The sequence below is a fragment of the Colossoma macropomum genome, unplaced genomic scaffold, assembly GCF_904425465.1.
Source record: "Colossoma macropomum unplaced genomic scaffold, Colossoma_macropomum, whole genome shotgun sequence".
In the NCBI taxonomy this organism is placed as follows: Eukaryota; Metazoa; Chordata; class Actinopteri; order Characiformes; family Serrasalmidae; genus Colossoma; species Colossoma macropomum.
The window spans coordinates 26,763,770-26,786,272 of NW_023494796.1; the positions used below are offsets into that span (position 1 = coordinate 26,763,770).

At 37.7% G+C, this 22,503-nt stretch overlaps 1 protein-coding gene across 1 annotated transcript in view; it reads left to right on the plus strand.

Moving 5' to 3' along the window:
- The window catches only part of LOC118816675 (receptor-type tyrosine-protein phosphatase delta-like), a 701,473-nt gene that overhangs the window by 625,357 nt on the left and 53,613 nt on the right, over positions 1–22,503 (plus strand). Inside the window, exons 30-33 of the mRNA XM_036583195.1 lie at positions 5,452–5,661; positions 7,934–8,094; positions 12,045–12,056; positions 16,218–16,330. Of these exons, the coding sequence (XP_036439088.1) occupies positions 5,452–5,661; positions 7,934–8,094; positions 12,045–12,056; positions 16,218–16,330 (496 nt within the window). The remainder of the gene's footprint in view (positions 1–5,451; positions 5,662–7,933; positions 8,095–12,044; positions 12,057–16,217; positions 16,331–22,503) is intronic.

The window sequence follows — 22,503 nt, forward strand, 5'->3', positions numbered from 1 at the left end:
ATAGGTAGGTTTAAAAGACTGAGCTCCTGGCCAGTGAGTGTGTACATATGTGTGGGAGAGAGAGGCAGCAAGAGAATGAACATCTGAAGCCTAACTTACCTCACTGTCCTAATATACGTGCCCCTAATCAGATATGGAGGTCTCTGGTCAATGTCTTTGTCACTTGCGGCTTGTAAAGGTGGATTCTTCATGGCTGCATCAAAAATGAAGAAAAAAGTAAGCAAAATTAGACAGGAACACTCACCAAACAAAACATATGGATGAGAATATGTTAATCCAAAAAGTAGACAGTATTAAAAATATACAAATCAACAAGAAAAAGAACAGGCATATGCAACAGAATACAAGAAGGAGCATGTTATTGTGAATACCAATGTACTATGTCTTTCACTCACAACCTTGAAAGCTCTATTGCTTATATGCAACAGTTTTGCAAAGTAAAAAAAAAAGTTCTAAATACATCTTAAATGCATAAAATATACGTTATAATACGACATATACTAATATTAGGAGGAGCAATAATATAAACAGTCCTATAAGTGAAAGCACCTGGGACAAGCTGTAAGTCCTGATCAGTAGTGAACCAGATGGATGACTGTAGGAGGAGAGAACATTGGGCGAATGTTTAAAAGAGCTCTGTTGGAACTTACCTGCTAGTTAGCTAGGTTAACAACTCTAACAAATGTTTACACACCAGTTTATTACAAATTGTATATAAATTCGACACAATATAAAATGGTATTTCAAAAAACAGACTTTTCTCTTATTATTTTGTGAGAGCAAACATTCATCTAACAGAGGTGACTTGCTAGCTTAGCTAACTACCACAGCAGATAATGGCGAGCTAACTGACTGTTAGCAAGTGATGCTCATTTTCATTTTACCATATGAGGAGTTCAACACTACCAGATCTACCAAAAAAAGTTTGAGTAAGTGTCTGACTGGAAAAAAAAATGTTGGTACGTCAAATAAACCAAGCATTTAACTTACTTACCAGGCGGGTTTTGAAGCCTTCCGAAGTTTCCAGAAGCTGCTCTAAGCGCGCGCTTCCCGCCTCTGCTGTGGAGCGTTGGTGACGGCTCGGACCTCAATACGGGTACAGTCTGCCTCAATATAGGTGGGATCTGCCTCAGTACTGGTGGAATCTGTCTCAGTACAGGTAGAATTTGCCCTTATGTTTCTTTCCGAAATCTCAGTTGCCGAGACTCGCTCGTACCCGTCCCGATTCCGGTGTGCTAAAACTCTTAGCCTAAACCGCCGCACAGCAGCTTAGCTCGGGCCATAGATATACATACCTAGATGCCGCGTTGGGCCCAGTCAGGCACGTCAACGGCACCGCCATTTTAGGGCGGTCAACATCGCTGCTGGACTGCATTTAGTACCGTTACTGAGCGGCAGTTTCAGAAAGATACTGTCCAAAATTATGCTATTTTAAGAATATTGCGCTCAGAAAGTTAGATAGGATTGTATAACGGAGTGATTCACGCTCATGTTTGTGTGATGCGTATTGTTTGTGATGTTTATGTGTAGATATGGTCGAGTGGTTGGTGATGCACAGAGAACCTGTTGATGTGATTGTTTTTCCTCTGTTTTTATATTAAGCTTATTTCATTTAATAGTCTATTCAGGGGATCCTAACTTTATCTAGTAGTTATTTACAAATGATGGTCATTGCTTTGTAGCTGGGTAAATTATAGCATTCCTTAATCCGTGTAGATTTTCATAATAGATTAACGTTGTCACCTTCTTACACTAAGCTGAATTTAGCTTCTTATTTGCCAGCTTCTTATTCGAATTTCCACCTTAAATGGTGCAGCTCCAGGCACCAGAAAGTGACTGCTGCACCATTTAAGGTGGAACGAGAAAACTCGGAACAAGAAGCTGGCTGATAGGAAGCCAATTTAAGCTTCGTCCTTCTGTGTTTGGGGGGTTTATTTTTATTTTAATGTGTATTAAGATTAGAAGTGGTTCACACATTGGTGGATAAACTTGGTTTTTAACGTCAGGTGCAGACTGAATACTTTCCTGCTGGTCCGGACGGCTGATTATCACACTATCAGTTATTAAAGATATAAAAGCTACCGAGAGCAGTCCGTGCAACCTGGATTAATCTATGTCTGAGGATTATAGCAAAATATGGTGAAAATCGGTTCAGTAACGTTAATAAAGTAGCTAACGGCCAGCCTGCTATAGGAGAATGTACAATATGAACCAAACATGGTCCGCTAACGGCTGTTTTTGTTAACTTTTGCAGCAAAAAAAAATTTCTATGTGTAGTTTTGTACACTGGGTTTGATATAACTAACTTACTCCGTCGTGTAGCTCCGTGTTTATAGACAATCAGATGGACGCGGCGGAGTCAGCTGGCTGAACAGCAAACCCGCTCAAGTACTGCAACTCAGGGAAAACGTCGACTTATTTAAAGCTGCACATTTTTAAATCATGGGGCATATATTTCAGCTATATATCAACATGTACTAACATATATGCGTAACATATATTTAACAATATGAGGTAGAAAAATCAAATATGAATGGAATATATTATTTATATACTGGCTTCATTTTATTAGTTACAATTAGTGTAATAGCTGCAAAACTAAATTCTAAAAACATGTACGTTGTAAGCTATGCAATAAAACCATTAAAACACGAAACTGTTATTCCCTGAAACGTTTAAATGAACTAGTATTAAATAAAATTATTTTTAAACAACATATGTAGAGTATTCGAACGTATTCAACCATGTATCAGGCAAACATGATCCTATATTGTGCATATATGTCCAATGTTTGATACTTAAATATATGCACAGAACAGGTATGCAAGTATATTTTGAAATATATGCCTGACTCTAGAGGCCTTTATTTCTTACATCTGGCATAAAGCAGAACTGAAACACAGACAATTAAAGTGTGAAAAGCACTGAAGTGTCACATTCTTTAGTCTTCTGTATTGATATAGTCGGTACTCTCTACACCTTCTGTTTCAGTTCAGTCTGTGATATGGTTTGTTTAGCCTATAAGCTATCATCTTTTAGCCTGTTAGCTAGCTGATCAGCCTAGCATTACGTTCAGATATTTGTCCCTTATTCCATTTCCATTTTTAGTGACTTGGTGCAGTAATGTAGTCTTTTATGATGGCTTTGAATGCAGCTCAACCAATCAGACTTTAGGATTTATAATACATTCTGATGCTCTTTTCTGACTATATGATAAGTCTGATCAGTAATTCTACAACACTGAACAACTACTTGGATTTAAATTCATACCAATTATAGAGAGCGTGTAAACAATTACCATTATACAGTAACTGCATAAACTGCATAGTTACAAGTAACTAATTGAATGGCAGCTCATTCTGACATCATATTCATTAATTGATTGATTTATTTGTTTGTTTGTTTGTTTTAAATGTATTCATAATAGTTTTTGTGCCAGCACTGTTTTGCTGGTGCATTTTGTCAGTTCCAACTTTGAATATGATATATATTGTGTCTTCAGGTATCAAGTATCATGATGTTATGTTTCTGCCACGTCGCCCACCCTTAACTCTGATTAGCTAAAGGGTTACAGACTGTTTTGTTCGATAGTTGTTATCACAATATTGCTCTCTGCATTATTAGCAGAGTAGCACTGATAGCGCATACAATGTAGAGGATATTGAAAGGGTGAATGCAAACCGAAGATGATGTTGAAACAAGTGCCTGAAGTCAGTTTGAATCTCTGGTGCCTCATTAAATCTCAAACATATACCAAGTTATTCAATGAAAAAGCAAACAAGTACTGCCTATTGATAAGCACTGAGGCTGTAATTGCTTGCGTCTTGTTGGACAGCTTGTCAACCGAAAGACGAAGACAGTGAGTCACCTTCAAGGACAGACACAGTTTATTAGTTTGTCAATATTGGTGCTCAGAAGTGTTTTGGGAGTCGTGTGAAGGGCAGAGGGATCAAGCGCGATGTGACGGGTCACTTCAGCCGAGAGGATTGAAGACGTTATCATACACATACACACACACACACACAGTCCTTTTGTCTACCATTCATACTTTACCTATATATCTTTCTTTTTTTCTTTCTTCCCTATATTATTTAATTTCTCCTTTTCTGTTTATTTATTTATTTCTATTTCTATTTTTTTTTTATTTCTTTGCTTTTTTCATTTTTTTTCTTTCTTTCTTTCTTTTTTTATGTTTTCCCATCCATCCTCTGAAGCACAAATATAACCTGTTTCATACTGTGTAGAATCACTGTCTGTGTTTCTGAGTTTAGTATGTGGTTGAGTTTAACAGACCTCTGAGTGTAAATGGCTGTTCTGCTCAGTTACTCAAAAAAGCTGCAGATCGTAGAAGAGTGTATGGAAGTGTTAGATCAAAGAGAGCGTAATGAAAACATGATACAGATCTGAAGAGCTACTGCTTTTTTCTTCTCTATCCAATCAGAGCACAGAGTCAGTGTAATCAGTAAAGATGTACAGAAGATTAAAAAGTGGGGAATAGTGTGCAAGATACACTTTAAATGTATATATGAAAGAGAGTGTTTGTTCTTGTTTTATCTACTCTCTGTATAAATGTCCTTATATATATATATATAAATATAAATACATACATATATATATATATATATATATATATATATATATATATATATATATATATATATATATGTTTTTTTTTCCCTCAATTTAACTGGATAAGATTGGTCCAATGGGAGGATAGTCCAATAAGAGTGTGCTTAGCCTAGAGCCTAATGAGAAACTGTAGCAAACAAACCGAGCATATTGTTAGTTCAGGTAGACCACAGTCTTAACTTACCCGCTATTATCAGCTGATCTCAATCAGCTGGCAGGTCAGCTAATGGCCTGCTATGCATACAATTGGCTAAATTCGTCAGGGCCCTTTTTAAGCTACTTTAGCCAGCCCGTTCTCGCCACTTCCTCTGCAAGCCACTTTACTACCCGCCTCCACCTGAACTCCTTCTTCACGCTGTATCTGTCTTAATCAGTGTCTTGTTTGTTGTCATAGATGCCTGCTCTGTTCTGTGTCCTATGGGGAGGTGTTTCTGCTGCTTCCCCTGCCTTGGGCTTTACATGTATGCGCATGGAAAGGCAGGATGTCCCAGAACAGATCACACCACCAAATTTAACTTACTGCAAATGGCAAAATGTTTTCTTTGATAAAATGGTCCTGACTGAACTCGGTTTATATCACAATACCTACATATTATACATAGATATAGATATAAACTGAGTTGTGCACTACAGTTTCTCATTAGGTTGAGTGGAATTTTTGCCAGCATTCATCTAAAGCGTATCCAACCTAACAACAGGAGCTATGAAAACTAATTTGTAGGTGAAGCGTGGGTTTGATGGCAGAATTAATATAAAACCAATGATTAGTCAACGAAACAAATCTCAACTCATGTTCTTTCTCTGTCTTCTTGTCTCATGTAGCTTTTGAAGGAGATAAACCGGACGAGTGGCGTTTTGCGGTTCCGGAGACAGGTCGAGCCTAAGCCATACATTGCTGCGTATTTTAAAGAGTTGCCCACGGAGTTCACCCTGGGAGACACCAAGATGTACGGAGACTTCGAAAACAAGCAGCTCCTTAACGGACATGAATACATCTTCTTCGTTCTGGCCGTGCTGGAGATCTCTGAAAACGTGAGCTTGCACTTTATTAGAAACACCTGTGTTGCACTTCCACTCACTGGCTACTGGATTACCAACACCTACCTTGTACTTCCACTCATTGGCCACTTTATTAGAAACACTCACCTTGTGCTTCCACTCACTGGCCACTTTATTAGAAACACCCACCTTGTATTTCCACTCACTGGCCACCTTATTAGAAACACCTACCTTGTACTTCCATTCACTGGCCACTTTATTAGAAACACCTACCTTGTACTTCCACTCATTGGCTACTTTATTAGAATCCCTTACCTTGTACTTCCACTTACTGGCCAGCTACCGCATTGGTCCACTATATAAGAGGTAAATATTACTAACTTTTGCTGTCAGCTACAGCAGTGTAAAAAACGAATGCTGAACTCGAGTGCTGAACACTCATAGTTTTACAGGTGTACCTCTTCATGTCCATTTAAAGCTCTTGATGGCAGAGCTCTGGCATATTTTACTGAACTGTTGCTCTTTGTTCAACTGTGACAGGCTTACTGCAAACGCTTAGGATCTCTCACAGCTCAGTTGGTAAAAGCTTGTTTTGAGATTTTATAACTACAATGAAAAGTGCTAAATGAACAAAAATAAATAGTTATTATTATTATTATTATTATTATTAATACTATTATTGCATCCCCTCTCCAACAACTTCTCCTTTCTTTTTTCATCCATTTTTCATTTTACATCCAGACCGAAATATCATGTGTCATGCTCTCTCTCTGTCTCTCTCTCTCTCTTTCTCTTTCTCTTTTGATGGAGAGATCTTTTTTATGTCAGGATTTACATGTTCCAGTCAGATGAGAAAATCCATAGAGACTTGGCAGAGGTTGCTTCCCACAGGCTTCTCTCGCTCTCTCTTTCTGTGCCTGTTTCTCTCTCTGTTTATCTATCTCTCTTCCCTCTCACTCCTCTCTTTGTCTCTCTCTCTCTCTCTGTCTCTCTCACTCCCTCTCTCTCTCCCTTTCTCTCCTCTCTCTCTTCCTCTCTCTCCCCTCTCTCTCTCTGTCTCTCTCTCTCTCTCTCTCTCTCTCTCTCTCTCTGTCTCTCTCTCTCTAGAGGATTGTCACTCTAAGGAATGCTGCGATAACTGCCTTCTCTTTAATAGCAACCTTATCTACTCTTATCTACCTTATCTACTGCACTGCAGAGAGAGAGAGAGAGAGAGAGGAAATAGAGAAAGAGAGGGGTGTGCAAAGACAGTAAAAGAGAGAAGGAGGAAGAGAAGAGTGAGATATGTGAAAGAGTGATAAGGAAGATAGAAAAAAGAGAAAAGGAAAAAGGATAGAGAGAGAGAAAAGTAAGATAGAAGAAAAAGTGTGAGAGAGAAAGGAACGAGAGGCAAGAGAGAGGTAGGGAAGAAGGGAGAGCAGTAAGAGAAACACATTAGTATTTCCTGTATGAGGTCAGTTAGCTGAACCTCAGTGAGTTGGACTCTGTCTATATGATGCGTCTTCATGTTTTCTGATGTAGTGTAAAGTCAGTTTTGTGTTTCAGTGTTCGAGTCATGCTGATGTTTCTATTTATTTGCTTCTAGTAAACATGAGCGTTCAGAAAGAGGAGTAAATTAGTCTGTAGTTGTTTGCATTATGGAAACTAGCATGTGTATAAATCAAACCACTGATCACTCAACAGAATTAGATATGGTGTCTGAGTCTGCTTTGGTCTGATTTAAGAGTAATCAAACCTTGTTAAAGCCTTTCATATCTACTATCTGAAGACGCAGAATACTTAAAGTGCTGGCAAACTTTAACATTTTTTTAGATGAAACTTTAATGTAATGTTTTGTGAGTTTGATTACTGTTATACTCATGAAGTGATCAAATTTCCTGATCCCTGGTTCTTTTTGGTATGTTGTGATTTCTTCAACTGTTTGGTTTTAATTCTGAAATTCAGAAGTTTGAACCTCCAGTTCAAGGTTCTAGTTGAATGTAGCTAACAAGCAGTGGAAACTTATATCCCACCTATACAGAACTATTTTTTTTTTAAAAAAAGAACTATAAACAACAGGTTTTCCATCGTAGAGAAGAACCATTTAACCACGTAAACCATCATTTATGCATTTAATTGGTTCTTGGGGTTTTTACTGAAGAACTTTTTGAAGAACCACTTTTGTAAAGGTTAGCTACATAAGCCTTGTAGCCAGTGCAGATCTAAAGTGGTAATCATCAGACATGCTTGGAATAAAAATAGTGTAAATCAGATTTTTCACCAAACTGTTGCTTTAACTTGTCTCCTGTTGTGTGTTCCCCTGTAGACTATGTACGCTACCAGTCCCTACTCTGACCCGGTGGTGTCTGCTGATATTGACCCCCAGCCCATCATCGATGAAGAAGAGGGCCTCATTTGGGTTGTGGGCCCTGTTCTGGCTGTAGTCTTCATCATCTGCATAGTCATCGCTATCCTCCTGTACAAGAGGTAAGAGAGAAAGGGCAGAACACATTCGGTAGCTGTAGATGCATCACTGTGCACCTAAATGTATAAAATGACACACTGACCATAGTAAAAGGGCCAGTGTTAGCATAACTGTTTAGCTCAAACACCACCAATCTCCACCAAACACCAACATTCTCCATCAAACTCCATCATTATCCACCACAAACCAGCATTCTTCATCAAACACCATCATTCCCATCAAACACCATTGCTCTCCACCAAGTATAAACATTCTCCAACAAAATCATTCTTCACCAAACATCAACATTCTCTATCAAACACCATTCTGAAACACCTATATTCTCCATCAAACACAATTATTCTGTAGTGAACACCCTCATACCCCATCAAACACTGTCACTCTTTATCAGACATCACCGTTGTCCACCAAACATCAACATTCTCCATCAAACACCATTCTGAAACACCTATATTCTCCATCAAACACAATTATTCTGTAGTGAACACCCTCATACCCCATCAAACACTGTCACTCTTTATCAGACATCACCGTTGTCCACCAAACACCAACATTCTCCATCAAACAACATCCACCAAATACCATATTTTTCTAGCAAACACCATGATCCTAATGTTGACCACTGGCTTAAAAGGTTCCAGAAGAGAAGCTGACCATACAAATGTCAAACCTAACATTTGGTTTTATTAAACATTTGGTGTTTGTTGGAAAATATGGGTGTTTGGTGACGAATGTTGGTGTTTGATGCAGAATGTTGGTTTTTGATGGATAATGTTGATGTTTGGTGTATAATGATGATGTGCGGAGGAAGATGTTGGTGTTTGGTGGTGAATGTTGGTGTTTGGTGGAGAATGTTGGTGTTGGGTGGAGAAAATCGGGTCTACATGCGCTGTAAGATTTACTTTAACAGTTATTTGCGCTGTGCTCATATTACTCGCACACATACAATAATATTCCCGGACAAGCAGCTCTACCCAGAGGATCCTTCACTGTGGCCGGGGTCTATTCCTGTCTTTGTACACCCACACTCAGTAACGCTGGTGGGGTTGAAAGGCGGTCTGTCAGCGTTGATCTTTCAGATGGCTGTGGAAAGTTCTGCTGCGTGTCAGTGTGCGTTTGTGAGTGTGTATGACAGTGCTTAAGGGTCTGTCTCTCACACCCAGCTCATGTGTATATGTGGGTGTGTCATAAACCAGCTTAAGCCGATTTCTTAACCTACTTATTCACATGATAAATGGATACATTTGGAGATTTGTTTTTTTTTTAATAGACCTTATTAACCATTTAGATTTTAACAGTTTAACAGTAACTAGGGAACTAGGGAAATTGTACTCCATTTTAAAACATACACAAACATGATCACAACCACTTCCCCAGTATGTGTAGAGACAAGTAGGCTAGCAGAACAGAGGCAGAGAAATCCACATTTACAGACACAAAGTCCGTATATGCAACTTTACTCTGATTGACTGAATAAAATTGCAAAGTATAAAGGGGAATATGTTGATTTTTTAAATTTGTGTTTGTAAAAAAGGCTGTAGAGAGATATTGTCCTAGTGATTTACATCAATTTAATTAATTAAGCTTTATTGATATGACCATACCCAGTTACATCACCACCCAGTTTAGTTTCAGTGCACTGTGTGGCACAAGTTAGCAAAGCTGCTGTAGCACAGTTTCTCAGTGTGTTTGCTTGGTACTAGAGACGCAACGTGTTGTTTTGAATGAAACGCCATTGGTAACTGTCTGTAGACAGTCTGTGGGGGCTACATTTCACATAGCATGCCAATCAGACAGAGTGTTTTCATACAGTGTGAGCAAATAAATCATTGGTCTCTTCAGACATACAGTGTTAGCAAAGAACAAGATTTCCAAAATTACACTACTTTAGAGGACATTTAACTACAGCTCAACCAATCAAAGAGGACATTTAGAGGACATTTAACTACAACTCAGCCAATCAGAAAGTCCAACAAGATGTAAAACTCCACAAGTGAGCTCTTCACATGCACTAGCATTGGATATGATTTCTGCTATCACTGTGCTACACAGACTGTTAATGAAAGAGACCAGTGAAGAGATCAATATTGTGAAACCTACTCACAGCTGTTCAGAAATGCTTTTCTGACCTGGAACAAAACCCGCTCTGCTCCACTGCAGCGCTACTTGATGAGGTAACTAATGTAGCAAAGCAAGCTAATGCACTTTATTTAAATTTTAGATTTTAATGATTTAACTGTTAAGGTACATTGCAGTCATTTACATGAACAACTACTACTTCTAAGTAGGTTACTCAGTATGGTATCGGTATTGGCATCAGCAAGTATCAAAAAACATGTACTCTTACTCGGTGTGAAAAAAAAAATGATTTCGATGCATCCCTAATTGTAACAAATGGACACTTTATAGCAGAGGTTCCCAAACTTTTTCTTCTTTTCTTTGTCTTTATGACATAAAACATAAACTTGACCAAATGTGCTTGAGCTTTCACGCCACTTTTATGTATTATACTGTTTAATCAACTAGTGTGATACTTGGCTTCAGGAGCATTACGCTGGCATTAAGGAGGTCACCACTTACATTAGGGTCCAAAATATACTGGAATCCTCAGTGTCTACTGATGACAGATTTAAACAGCAGCTGTAGAGTCATTCATAGATTCATACACTCCTCAGAAAAAAAAGCATCAGCAGCAGATTTGACATTATCTGTGTTACAGTTCTTGAGACGATCTGCTCACTGCAAAAAAAAAATGAAGCATTTCTCGGAGAACCTCTCAGAGAACGTGCTGATACTAATCTCAACACAACACACTGGAGACCACTGACCAGAATGGATTTCTTCTATACCCCAAAATTCAATTCTGCTAATTTATTCAAATTTTGGTAGAAGACATGATTAAAGCCAAGTTTCCTCTGAGATGGACAACATTCTGATGCTCTTTTCAAAATGCCGAAAAATGCTAAAAACTTTGGAGCTAACCAGTCAGTTTCTTCTATACATTCCATACTCCATAATCTAATCTCACTATTATTCACACTGTGGTAGAAGACTTAGTAGAAACGACTACTTGGAGAATTAATGCTAATCCCAAAATGCTAAAAACACTGGAGATATTTGACCAGAATGGGACACTTCTATACTATACTTTCATATTAAAATAGTAAAAAAATAGTAAAACATTAGCAAGAACAGTACATTTTTTCTACACCTTCCATTCCGAGGAATCTAATTTAATTGTTTTAATGTGACTGTTAGAAGTTGATAGAAGCTAACTCTTTTCTGAGTTGGAGAACATATCGATGTACTTATTAAAATGCTAAAAACACTGGCAATAACCAGTCACATCTTTCCAAACCTTCTTCATACCTGAAACTAATCTCACTATTTAATGTACATTGTGGAGGAAGGCTCGGCGAAGGCTTCATAAGCTTTGAAGATATTTTCCTCAAAGAAACAGCTCCACAGTTGTAAAGAACAGATTTTTCCAACAGATTTGATTTTCCTCATTTCTTCTTTCATAAAAGTAGCGAAAAGGGAAAGCATCCATGCATTCAGACGTTGGTGAGGCACGCTTCCTCATGAATACAAAGAAGCTCCAGTGGATCCACCTGCCAAGAAATTGCAGTGTTCAAAAATACAAACTGCTAGTTTGGATAGCATAATTGAGCGATACGTCTGCGGCAAAAGGAACGAAGAACGCATCTGACAAACGCAGCGAATGATTTCTACTTTTGTGTCTACTTTTGCTGTCAAAAAGGGAAAAAAGGAAGCTTTGAAAGGACAGAGTTGCAGAACATCAGCTCCCAACCCCAGAAAAAAAAGAAGAAATTGTCCAGCGTAGCGTGAACAGCACTGGTGCAGAATAAATTCAGTTTTATCTTAATAACGCCTGCTATTGCTAATCTAACCCCCATTTTTCTGTCTTCTCCCTCTGCTTTCTGTGGAGCAGCAAACCAGACAGGTAAGACGGAGAAGAATCAGACAGCTGGAAAAGGAAAAGATTGCTTTCCTGCTCTAAGACACCTGGTTATTATTAACCCTTAGAAGTTGCAGTTATTGCTGGTGATGATTAAATCATGCTGTAATTGTATATGAATACTTTCTGACTTGTAGCTCGGTGAAATGAGTGGAAAAATTGTGTGGAAGTGCAGATTCTAAATTTTCAATCTGTACCACATTTGTGTCTGTAAGTATTGAGATCTGTCTAGTCTTGTTTTATACTCCTTTACATCGTCTTGCCTTTTTTTGTTTCTGAAAAAAAGGCAGAAGTGCAAACTCAAACCTTTCGATAATTAACGTAGTTGCAATCCAATGCTTACATATTTACGTGATTATATTTGAATAGTATGACAAAACGATGGCAATAATCCAGACTTTCTAAAGGTTAATACCTTTAAAATCAGGCCTGTTAGAGCAAAGAAAAAGCTAAACAGGTGCAGTTCATGGAGTACCGAGGCCTGTGATAGGCTTAAAACCCCCCAAAATGCATTTATTCATGAATTTAGCGCTGGCCTTCCTTCATCTTTGAAGCTATAGGTATCACTGTGTTTTGTTCTGTAAGAAAAATGTAGCTTAGGGTCTGTCAGGCGTTACTGAATGACTGAAGTCAATACTCATCACTTTATATCTCTGTATCTCTTTTATATTAACTAAAATGCTTGCAGATTAATATGAAAATTGATTCGGTCATCATACTTATGCTACTCCTTATAAAAAGAAAGAAATATTGTATGAACGGAGCTGTAGAAGGTTCCAGAATGAAGTTATAACAAAACTAATATCCAAAATTAAGTTAAATTAATGTTCAGAATGGATTTCTAAATAACATTGATATCCAGAATGAAGATCTATTAAAATTAATATCCCGAATGAAAATCTAGTGGAATTGATATCCAGAATGAAGTTCTAATAAAATTAATACCTCAATGATGTTCCAATAAATTAATATCCGGAATGAAGTTCAAATAAAATTAATATCTCAGTGACATTCTAATAAATTGATATCCAGAATGAACTTCTAATAAAGTTAATATCTCAGTGACGTTCTAATAAATTAATATCCAGAATGAAGATCTAATATAATTAATATCTCAGTGACGTTCTACTAAATTAATATCCAGAATGAAGTTCTATTAAAATTAATACCTCAGTGATGTTCCAGTAAATGAATATCCAGAATGAAGCTCTAATAAAACTGAAATCCAGAATAAAGTTGTAAATAAAAATGGTGTACAATGCGTATAGTGTTTCTTTCCTCATCGTAAAGATGATTAAAGTATATGAAATTACACAAATGATCAATATGATAAGTGATTCAAAGCCTAAGAGCAGTAGATACATCCACTCTGTGATGCTGAATCTCTCTAGCAGAAGAGATTTGTACTCATTTCACTGCTTTAGTCTGGAACTCTCCTGGGAACATCTTGCTGTAAGCGTTGCGTGATGTCATCCTGAACCTAAACCCTTTGATTTGTTGAATGAAGCCTCTTGCCTTGTTGGAGGAACTCTTTTTTGTCCTGTTTGCTTCAATCAGCAGTTTCTTTCCTGTAAGAAGTTCCTGTAGTGCCAGGCTGTAAAACTGCTGAGTTACACAGCATCTACCAAAGACTTTATCTTACCTTTATATGCTTTCATTTTACTGTTCTGCCGTTTAGAGGCATGAGGACCGTTTGCAGGGCGCTTTACCTTGTTCTTAATGGTTTCGGAATGTACTTGGCATTAGAGAAAAAGCTCTGCAAACATAGAGCAAGGAAAACATCAAATTTACACAGATTTTCCCAAATGTGGTCGATCAGCCAAGACATTTATTGATGTACTGTGCAAAAGTCTGAGATCCTTCACTTATTTATTTCCAGTCAATACAGTCTTTAAGTAGAAGCTGTCCATTTTTAAGGAAATATGTGCGAGGAGATTAGATATCAGATAAATCCACCTGCATAAGGAAGGAGAAAGTCAAAGGAAAATAAGTGGACAAACAAGCGTTTCCAAAACGAGTTCAAAAACTGATTAAAGCTAAACAGACTCCTAACAAAATGAAATTCCTAAAGACCTGGTAGATACCAAAACTGTCCCCATCAGAGAAACAGCATTTTAAGCTTTCGTCTTTGAGAAATAGAAGAAAATCACACTTCTGATTCAGATCTGAAAACAACCACATGATCAAGTCTGTTAGAGACTACTGAATAACTCCACAGTTTGAGGCACGTGTTACCTGTTAGCCTCACAGTGCTAAATTAAAGAAGCAAACCTCAGACACCAAACATGTCTTGGCTGATTGTCTAGTGCTTTAACCCTTTAATGTAGCACACATCGGGTCTTTAAGTCAAAGTTCATGTTGTGAATATCTCTGTAATGCAGATTATGTTGTTAAAATAGTATGAAAAATTGAATAACTCAATGTATTCAGTTTTCAGTAGGACAGCGCATAGCTTTAAAAATGAATAGCTGAGCTCAAGGCATAAGTAATGACTCAGAGAGTCATCTGTTACTAATGCGTTTCTGTATTTGTGTGGATTAATATGTAAATCCTGCCATATGGCCAAATAACGTAGTCTGATCATTACAGCCTTATTCACTAAAGCATGATCTGTGTGATCATGTCCTGTAAAGAATAGCCTAGTTAGCTATGCTCCATTCTTTCAGCACAAGCAGTCTTATGCTGTTACTCATCAGCTTTCCGCACAGCTGATTGTGGAAGAATGAATTGATCTGAAAACAATACGCCTTCGTCGCTAAGCCTGGTCACGGATGGTATCTGGAAAAGATCAGAAATCAGACACTTCCTGCGGGTGCCAAACTATGACAACCTATCCAGAAATGAACAACAAATGAAAGCAAAAAGGCATTTTCTGCATGGCAAGATACCTCTACCTCTCTTTATTTTGATGGCTCCCTGCATCTTTATAGTTCAAACTATCTGGGTGAAACTCATCTGATTATCAGTAGGGTTAGATTACAGTTTTGGGTTAAGATTAAAATGATAGTTCAGCAAAAAAAGAAAAAGAAAAAGGCAGTTTTCCCTCTTAAACACAAGCGGTCAACCAACATTTTTGATGTCTGAAGTTTACTTCAGGGCAAAACTCAGTCTTCAAGAGTGGCTCCTGCTATACTGTTTTTAGCTATCCTAGCATACTTTTGTCCATGTTTATAGATAACTGTATGTCATACAGTGTCAGAAACCACATAAAAAGTCTATTAGAGATTACCTAACAACACATGGTGTTGTGATGATTTAGGCTTGCGGTTAGCACAATGCTAATTGCTAGACATTACTTGTTAGCTACATTAGCCTTATAGCTCCAGTGCACAACTATAGAAACAAATTGGCTGATTGATAACATTTCTCATAAATGGGAAAACTATACATCCATCCATCCATCCATCATCTAAACCGCTTACACTATACAAATATGATTTTATTGCATGAAATATGACATCAGTTTAGGGTTATTGTTAGTTAATTCAGAGTGGTTTGATGAGAAATGATTCATTGTAGAGACTCAGATTTCTTTACAGTGGTAGTGATAGAAACCAGAAGTCACAACGTCTACGACACAAATATAGACACTTTATTTACTACCCAAAACATCCAGTGAACCTACATGTGTCTTCTGAGTTTTATATGTGATGTTAATGATGTTGAAATAAAGATAAATCTGAAAATATAAGTTTTCTTTGGGGACCTTTTTGCCTCAGTATGGCTTGCATGTACATCTCCACCATGAATGGTTTTAAAAAGTTCAATTTTAGACCAACTTTTTATCTCAAAACTACCAAAAACAGTGTCTCAGACATCAGGCAGCGAATTCCTAACCATTTTATGAAATAACTTTCTTTGAGGGAGATTTTAGAGGTGGACGTCTGGTTCCTATCACCACTACTGTGATCAATTCTGACTTGGTGAGCTTTTCTAGAACAGAGCATTTCACACCAAACCACTCGGAATGATTTTGTTTACATCATTACTATTTAATTATGCAGAAATTGTGAAAAAAATAGTGGATTTCAATTTTAATGTAGTTTTAATAGAGATTTAATTGAATGTCCATTAAATAAAGGTGAACTTCTACAAAGCATTTACAGCGAATCATCAAAATAATCACACTTTTCTCTGATGTTTTAGGAAACGAGCAGAGTCAGAGGCGAGGAAAGGCAGTCTGCCCAACAGCAAAGAGATGCCTTCCCATCATCCCACTGATCCGGTGGAGCTGCGCAGACTCAATTTCCAAACCCCTGGTAAGTACAGTGAAGTGTAATCATCCTCATCTTCATCAACAAAAGACATCATAAGCGTCTAAAACCTGATTCCAGATCTCTGTTTTTGCTTTTGGTTCATCCTTAATGATCTTACAACACTGTTCGGATCACTAATCAGCATTGTGCATCTACAGTTTCCACTTTTAATTCCCAGCCTCTTCTTCCAGATGTATGTTTCATGCTCTGCCCACAAATGCTTTTCTTTTTAAAAGCAACTGTTGCAAGGTTGGACAAGCATTGGCAAAAATTCCATTCAACACAATGAGAAACTGTAGAACAGACTCAGTTTATATCACAATACCTACATTTAGAGTGAGATATTCATTCAACCGAATGAGAAACTGTAGAACACACTCAGTTTATATCACAATACCTACATTTAGAGCGAGATATTCATTCAACCTAATGAGAAACTGTAGAACAGACTCAGTTTATATCACAGTACCTACATTTAGAGTGAGATATTCATTCAACCTAATGAGAAACTGTAGAACAGACTCAGTTTATATCACAATACCTACATTTAGAGTGAGTTATTCATGCAGGTATTCTTAGTGTGTAAGTACTGTGATATAAACTGACTTATGTTCTTCAGTTTCTTGTTAGGTTGCATCTGGGTTTTATCAGTGTTATCTAATGCTTGTCTCACCTAGCAACAGTTGCTACCAAAGAGCACATTTGTGAGCTGAAGTATAGATAGGTACTAGAATCATAAAAGAAAACTCTTCTAAGCATTCATTGCATCATCTTAACTTGCCCAGATGTCTTCCTTTGGCGATCGTTTCAGATTTTTTGCTTTGAGCACCTTCAGTTTTCAATTGTGGTCCATCTAAGATACCTTAGAATGGAGAACATGTTTACTGAAGCTAGCCAATACATATGGCTGTAATCACACCTCAGAGAGAATATGTGAACGCATCTGCTTTGGGAACAGGAACCAAATCTGATCACATTCTAATCACTCTTGTTCGCACCTGCCTTTTAAAAGGGATCTCAATGGAATATGGATGCTATCTAGACATGTCCAGAAGCGTCGGTGCTTTGCCCGAGAATTTGTCAAAAATGTCTGGTCGTTGGTGTTGCGTTTCACTTTGCCTTACACGAAGTATCAATTACACTCATTTCCCAGCAGTTTAGAGCTCAGACTTTTGGAATGTTTAATTATTTGTTCTGGTTGGAACTTGTAGACTGAATGAATGTACAACATTGGTTCTCAATACCAATCCTGTTTCCCTGCCATAGTCTCAGCATCAGATGCTTTGCCCACACATGGAGTATCTAATATCTATTGTACATTAAGCTGTGTTTGGCTCTCCACATGTCCATATGTACACACTTTCATGCAGTAGTTTTATCAGTCCTTTGGGAAATGCATGAATACAAGTAGTCACTAAGCCTTTTGGAATGAAGTTTCTGGACTGAAAAAAGTTCACAACGTTACAGCTTTAAAAGCTTTTTTTGAGAGGTTTGTTTTTTGAAGATTTTTTTAGCTTTTGAGGGAGCTGTCCTCTAGAGTTTGCCACTGTAGGTTTGTTTTTTGTTGCAGGTCCGTTTCGAAAATCACCTGCCTTTATATGTCATGCTAAAACAGCTGATACAACTGTGGTTGTCAGTCAAACTGCCCTTTCTTGTCAAAGTAAGCAGTTCTTGGTTATATTGAGCAACAAAACACACCAGACTCTCTGATGATATGCGGAAGTCTGGCTTGCGAGACTATCCCTGCCTTAACACACATGATACAGCAGCTAATGAACAAATGAGCTAAGTAAGAGTAGTTCAGCTAATCATATTTCCCTCTTTCTCCAAATGCAGTCGATTAGCCACTACGTATTTTGTGCCTGAGGTTTGCCTCTTTAGTTTTGCACTAAAGTTATGAGGCTAATGTAGCTAACAAGTAATGGAACTTAGTGATTGTGGCTTGCAATTAGCATTGTGGAAATTGCATGCCTAAATTGCATGCTTGCCTTAAGTATTGCTGGGCTGTTAAAGGGGCGTTCCGGCCTAAAACCAGCATTGAACCAGTAATTTGTCAAGTTTTGTAGCAGCATTAAAGTCCACATATACAATCTTATATCCCATTTGTGTTTTCATCCATCAGCATCCTCTTAGTACAGTCCCCAACATACGTTGCACAGATATGTCAGACAACCATTAGTAACATTTCTGATCCTGAGTGCTAGCATAGCCACTGTAACATTAGCTTTTGCTTTTCTGCATTATGCAGTGAGCAGGAAAAAACATTTCAAATGCCTATCTCCAAAAAGCCACTGTAGTTTTTCCTCCAAGCTTCAAGACACATCGCCAGAATGGGGGTTTTCATACTCTTTAAATGGGAATTCTCAGTCTAGAGACTATTGTAACACCATTGTAGGAGGTAAGCAGATGTGTTTACAACAGATGAAGCATTGGTTAGATTATCATTGTGGCCAGAGTACTGCTTGAAGTAATTTCAGATAGACTTGATTATGTGGTTTCTGACACTGTTGTTCTCTATAAACATGGACAAAAAGACACTTAACTAAAGCATAGCCAAAAATGGTAGCAGCGGCTATACTGAAGCCCGAAGTTAGTTTTTTTATTTATTTATTTATTTTTTTACAGATAAGCTACACTAGCCTAATAGCTTCAATTAGATTTATGAAGTTATTTATAACTTATTTCTGTTTAAAGAATATCACATGTAACAAAAGCATACGGTCAGGTTCCTAGAGGTTAAAAACTTGCTTTCAGTGATTGTCTGCATTGTGTGCTCTCCTGGGAAAGGGCTGACCCATTAGCCTTGTGGACACTAAGGTGTGCATGTACTGGAAAAATTAGCCGGAGTGCTACGCCAACAGTTCTCAAGGTGTTTGTTTGGCCACAGCTGCTCTACTGTACAGATGAATGGAGTTGCTTGATAGGCTGGACAGGACGAGACAGGAGTCCAATAAATAAAGAAGGTCAAAGTGTCTCCAATGAGGGGCAGATAGAGGAAGAGCAAACACAGCTGACCTGAGAACAGGTCAGACTGCTGTGGAGCATCAATAATTGAAGAGTGTCTTCTGAAATAGCCAGTAGTCGATACTGCATTGTGCAAAAGTCTTGTTAAAAACTGTTCATGTAAACACTAGAATCAACACAGATAAACATAAATACAGTTTTTTGTTTGTTCAGTTCCATCAGCAGCACCTGATTTAATTTAATGAAGGATTAATTAGATAAACTAGGTTATTGGATGGTAACCGTAAATACTGGACTTGCTCAAGGAGAGATCTAGAAAGAATTAAGCTAACGCCCACAGAGCAATCACAATGGTTTGGTTATTCGTGTTTATTCTAAAGTTGAAATTTTTTTGACCAAATGAATGTTCACTGTCCAGATGAGTGGCTTTACAGATCGCTTCTTAGATGCCAAAAACTTTTGCACAGTACAGGGTAAGCAGAAATAAGTGATGTTTAAGAGCCACTAATTTAAGTGATAGTGTCATTAATGATAATACTACTAATAATAATTATTTATATCACACCTTCTCCAATATCTTGAAGTGCTTTACAGGAAGACACACACATTGATACAAAGACAAAATTATGTACAGATGGAGAGTGTCAGGCAGGTAGGTACCCCCTTCAAAACTACTATGGTTGTGTGATTAAAGCCACCTATGACTAAAGGCTAGAAGACAAGAGCTAGACGCTGCTCTTAGTTTTTCAATTTAGTTTTTTACATTTGAAAATAGATAATTTAGTAGATAATACAGTTTTTTGGTCAAAAAATTGTGCAATCCACATAAAAAACAAGGTTGAAGTCAGGTTGCATTTTTATCAATTGTTGGCCAATCATAGGTTTGTAATTTAGAAATTTGGAATATCAAGTTTGACTTTCTGTGGTATAGGAATCTTGTCGATGCCGGATGTATTTGGATATGGATGTATTTATGAAATGTAGATATTGGAAATACCTGGATTAGCATTGTAGAGAAACAACATTTATTTCTATAGGGTAACAAATTTAGCCAAATGATATTTTAGTGCAGTAAACCAGCGGCACCTAAACATTCTGCAGTACAACAAATTTATTATCAAATATTGGTTTGAATTACCACAAAGTCCTTATAGGAAAGTCTGTCCGCTCAGTAGCGGTTTTGGCAACATGTCTGGGCAGTTATGTTAAAATGTTAAAAACAGCATAAATAGTTAGTAGCGTTTGGCTCAAGTAACACAGATAAAACACTTTCCAGATTGTTCTGGCTACTGCGCATGTGCATATCTCCACAATGAGGGGGGAGCATTTCCTGCTTGCGGCTTAAACAGCAAGCTGACTGGCTCATTTTATTGAAAGGTGGGACTATCCTCATAAACAGCTGAGCGTTACAAGCTTTCCTGTTCATATTTCAACCGTTGACCGTTTTTTATATACGGACATCTGATATCATTGTGGATTCCTTATTATGTTATTTTAGAATATCAAATCAGACTTTCCGTGCGATATGACAAAGAAGTAATATCACAATTCTTAAATACAATTTGTCGGTACTCAGTATGCATCACACATTTAAAAAAAAACCAAAATATATGAATACAGTGATTTTTGTTTACTGTTTTACGTACTGCACTGCATTAAATACAGTTAAACAAGGCTAATGATGCCCTATTTGTAATGAAACATGCAGTGATTTAGCTTTCATGAAGTACTGACGATATCCACAGCAAGTTCAGAAAAGCATAGTGTGACACAACATGTAATTTATCATGGTATCGATAAATATCATCATATTGCCCACCCCTGAAAGTGAACTCCTAGATTTATCTGGCCCAGGAGCACTGGAGTGAGAAAGAGAGAGCAAGGAGGAACGTAGAAGTTGACAAGCTGTGAACATAACTGTTCCCCCTTAACCTTGGCTGACGAGGTGAGAACCACTCGGCCACTTGAATCAGCCAGCCGTAAAGACCTGTACTGTGTATATATATATTTATATTCAGTCACTGAATGCACTTGCATTCCAGCCTTACTGTGAATAAGCACGTCTGTGGGTGGAGCATAGGCCAATTTCTTTTAATTATTAGTCCAGTCAGTGTTGGGGCGTTCATTGCTTTCATCCTTGGAAAGCTAATGTGGGGTTTAAAGAGGTATTTGTGGTGGCTTAGCTTTTGTGACAAGCATTAATCATTCAAAAGAATAGTTTGGCAAAAAAAAAACCTAATTTACATAATGTCCTCAAATGTAATAACTGAAGTTTGCTCATTTACTTTTTTATTGGAGCTGTGAGGCTAATGTAGCTAACAAGTCATGAAAGCTAGTACCAATCACCAATCAGCAGATTAGCATGCTAGAAACTGTATGGAGTTGTTAAGTAACCTATAATAGTCTTACTTTTGTGGTTTCTAGCTCTGAATGACACACTGTCATCTGTGAACACTGGCTAAAGAACATTAGCATAGCTGACATATCTTTTAGCAGTTTAGCCATCCTGAAGTCTGGATTTTTATCCATGCCTATAGATGTTCATCAGAAACCACTTAAGCGAGTCTATTTGAGATTACTTAACTCCACAGGGTTTGAGAGAGTTTGTACAGTGCTAATTTACTAATTTGTGGGTTCCTAGTTAGCCACATTACTAAAACTGAAGAAGCAATTTTAGACACCATGATTAACTACATTTGTTGTTAGTTCGTCTAACTATCCCTTTAATTTGTTGTTAAAGTTACAGTGTATCACATTGAGATGCAGAAGTTTGAGCACCCCTGGTCAAATTACATGAATTTCTAAGTGAAAATAAGCTCATATTCTCTGCGGAGAGCACATTTCTGCACAATTTAATGCACAATTACTGTTTATTTGTTGAATTCAACACTTTTGGGGGTGGGGAAACAAAAATGTGGCCTGTGCAAAAGTTACGGCACACTGTGTATTTCATGTTTTATTTATTTTTCCAGTGTTAAACAGAAACTATGCACTAAACTTTTGCATACCATTGTGTGGCTTCGTCCTTTATGAGCTCTTGCTTGCCAAACAGCTCATCAGGAGAAACTCTCGCTCTCCTACGCTCCTTCTTCTCGTCTTTTTCTCCTCTGCTGAGAGCTTTCAGTTGAGGACCGCTGCATTAGTCTGCCACTTTTCCTCCTCCTCCTCCTCCTCTTCACAAACTCTTGATGGCGCCCTCCTCCATCTCACAT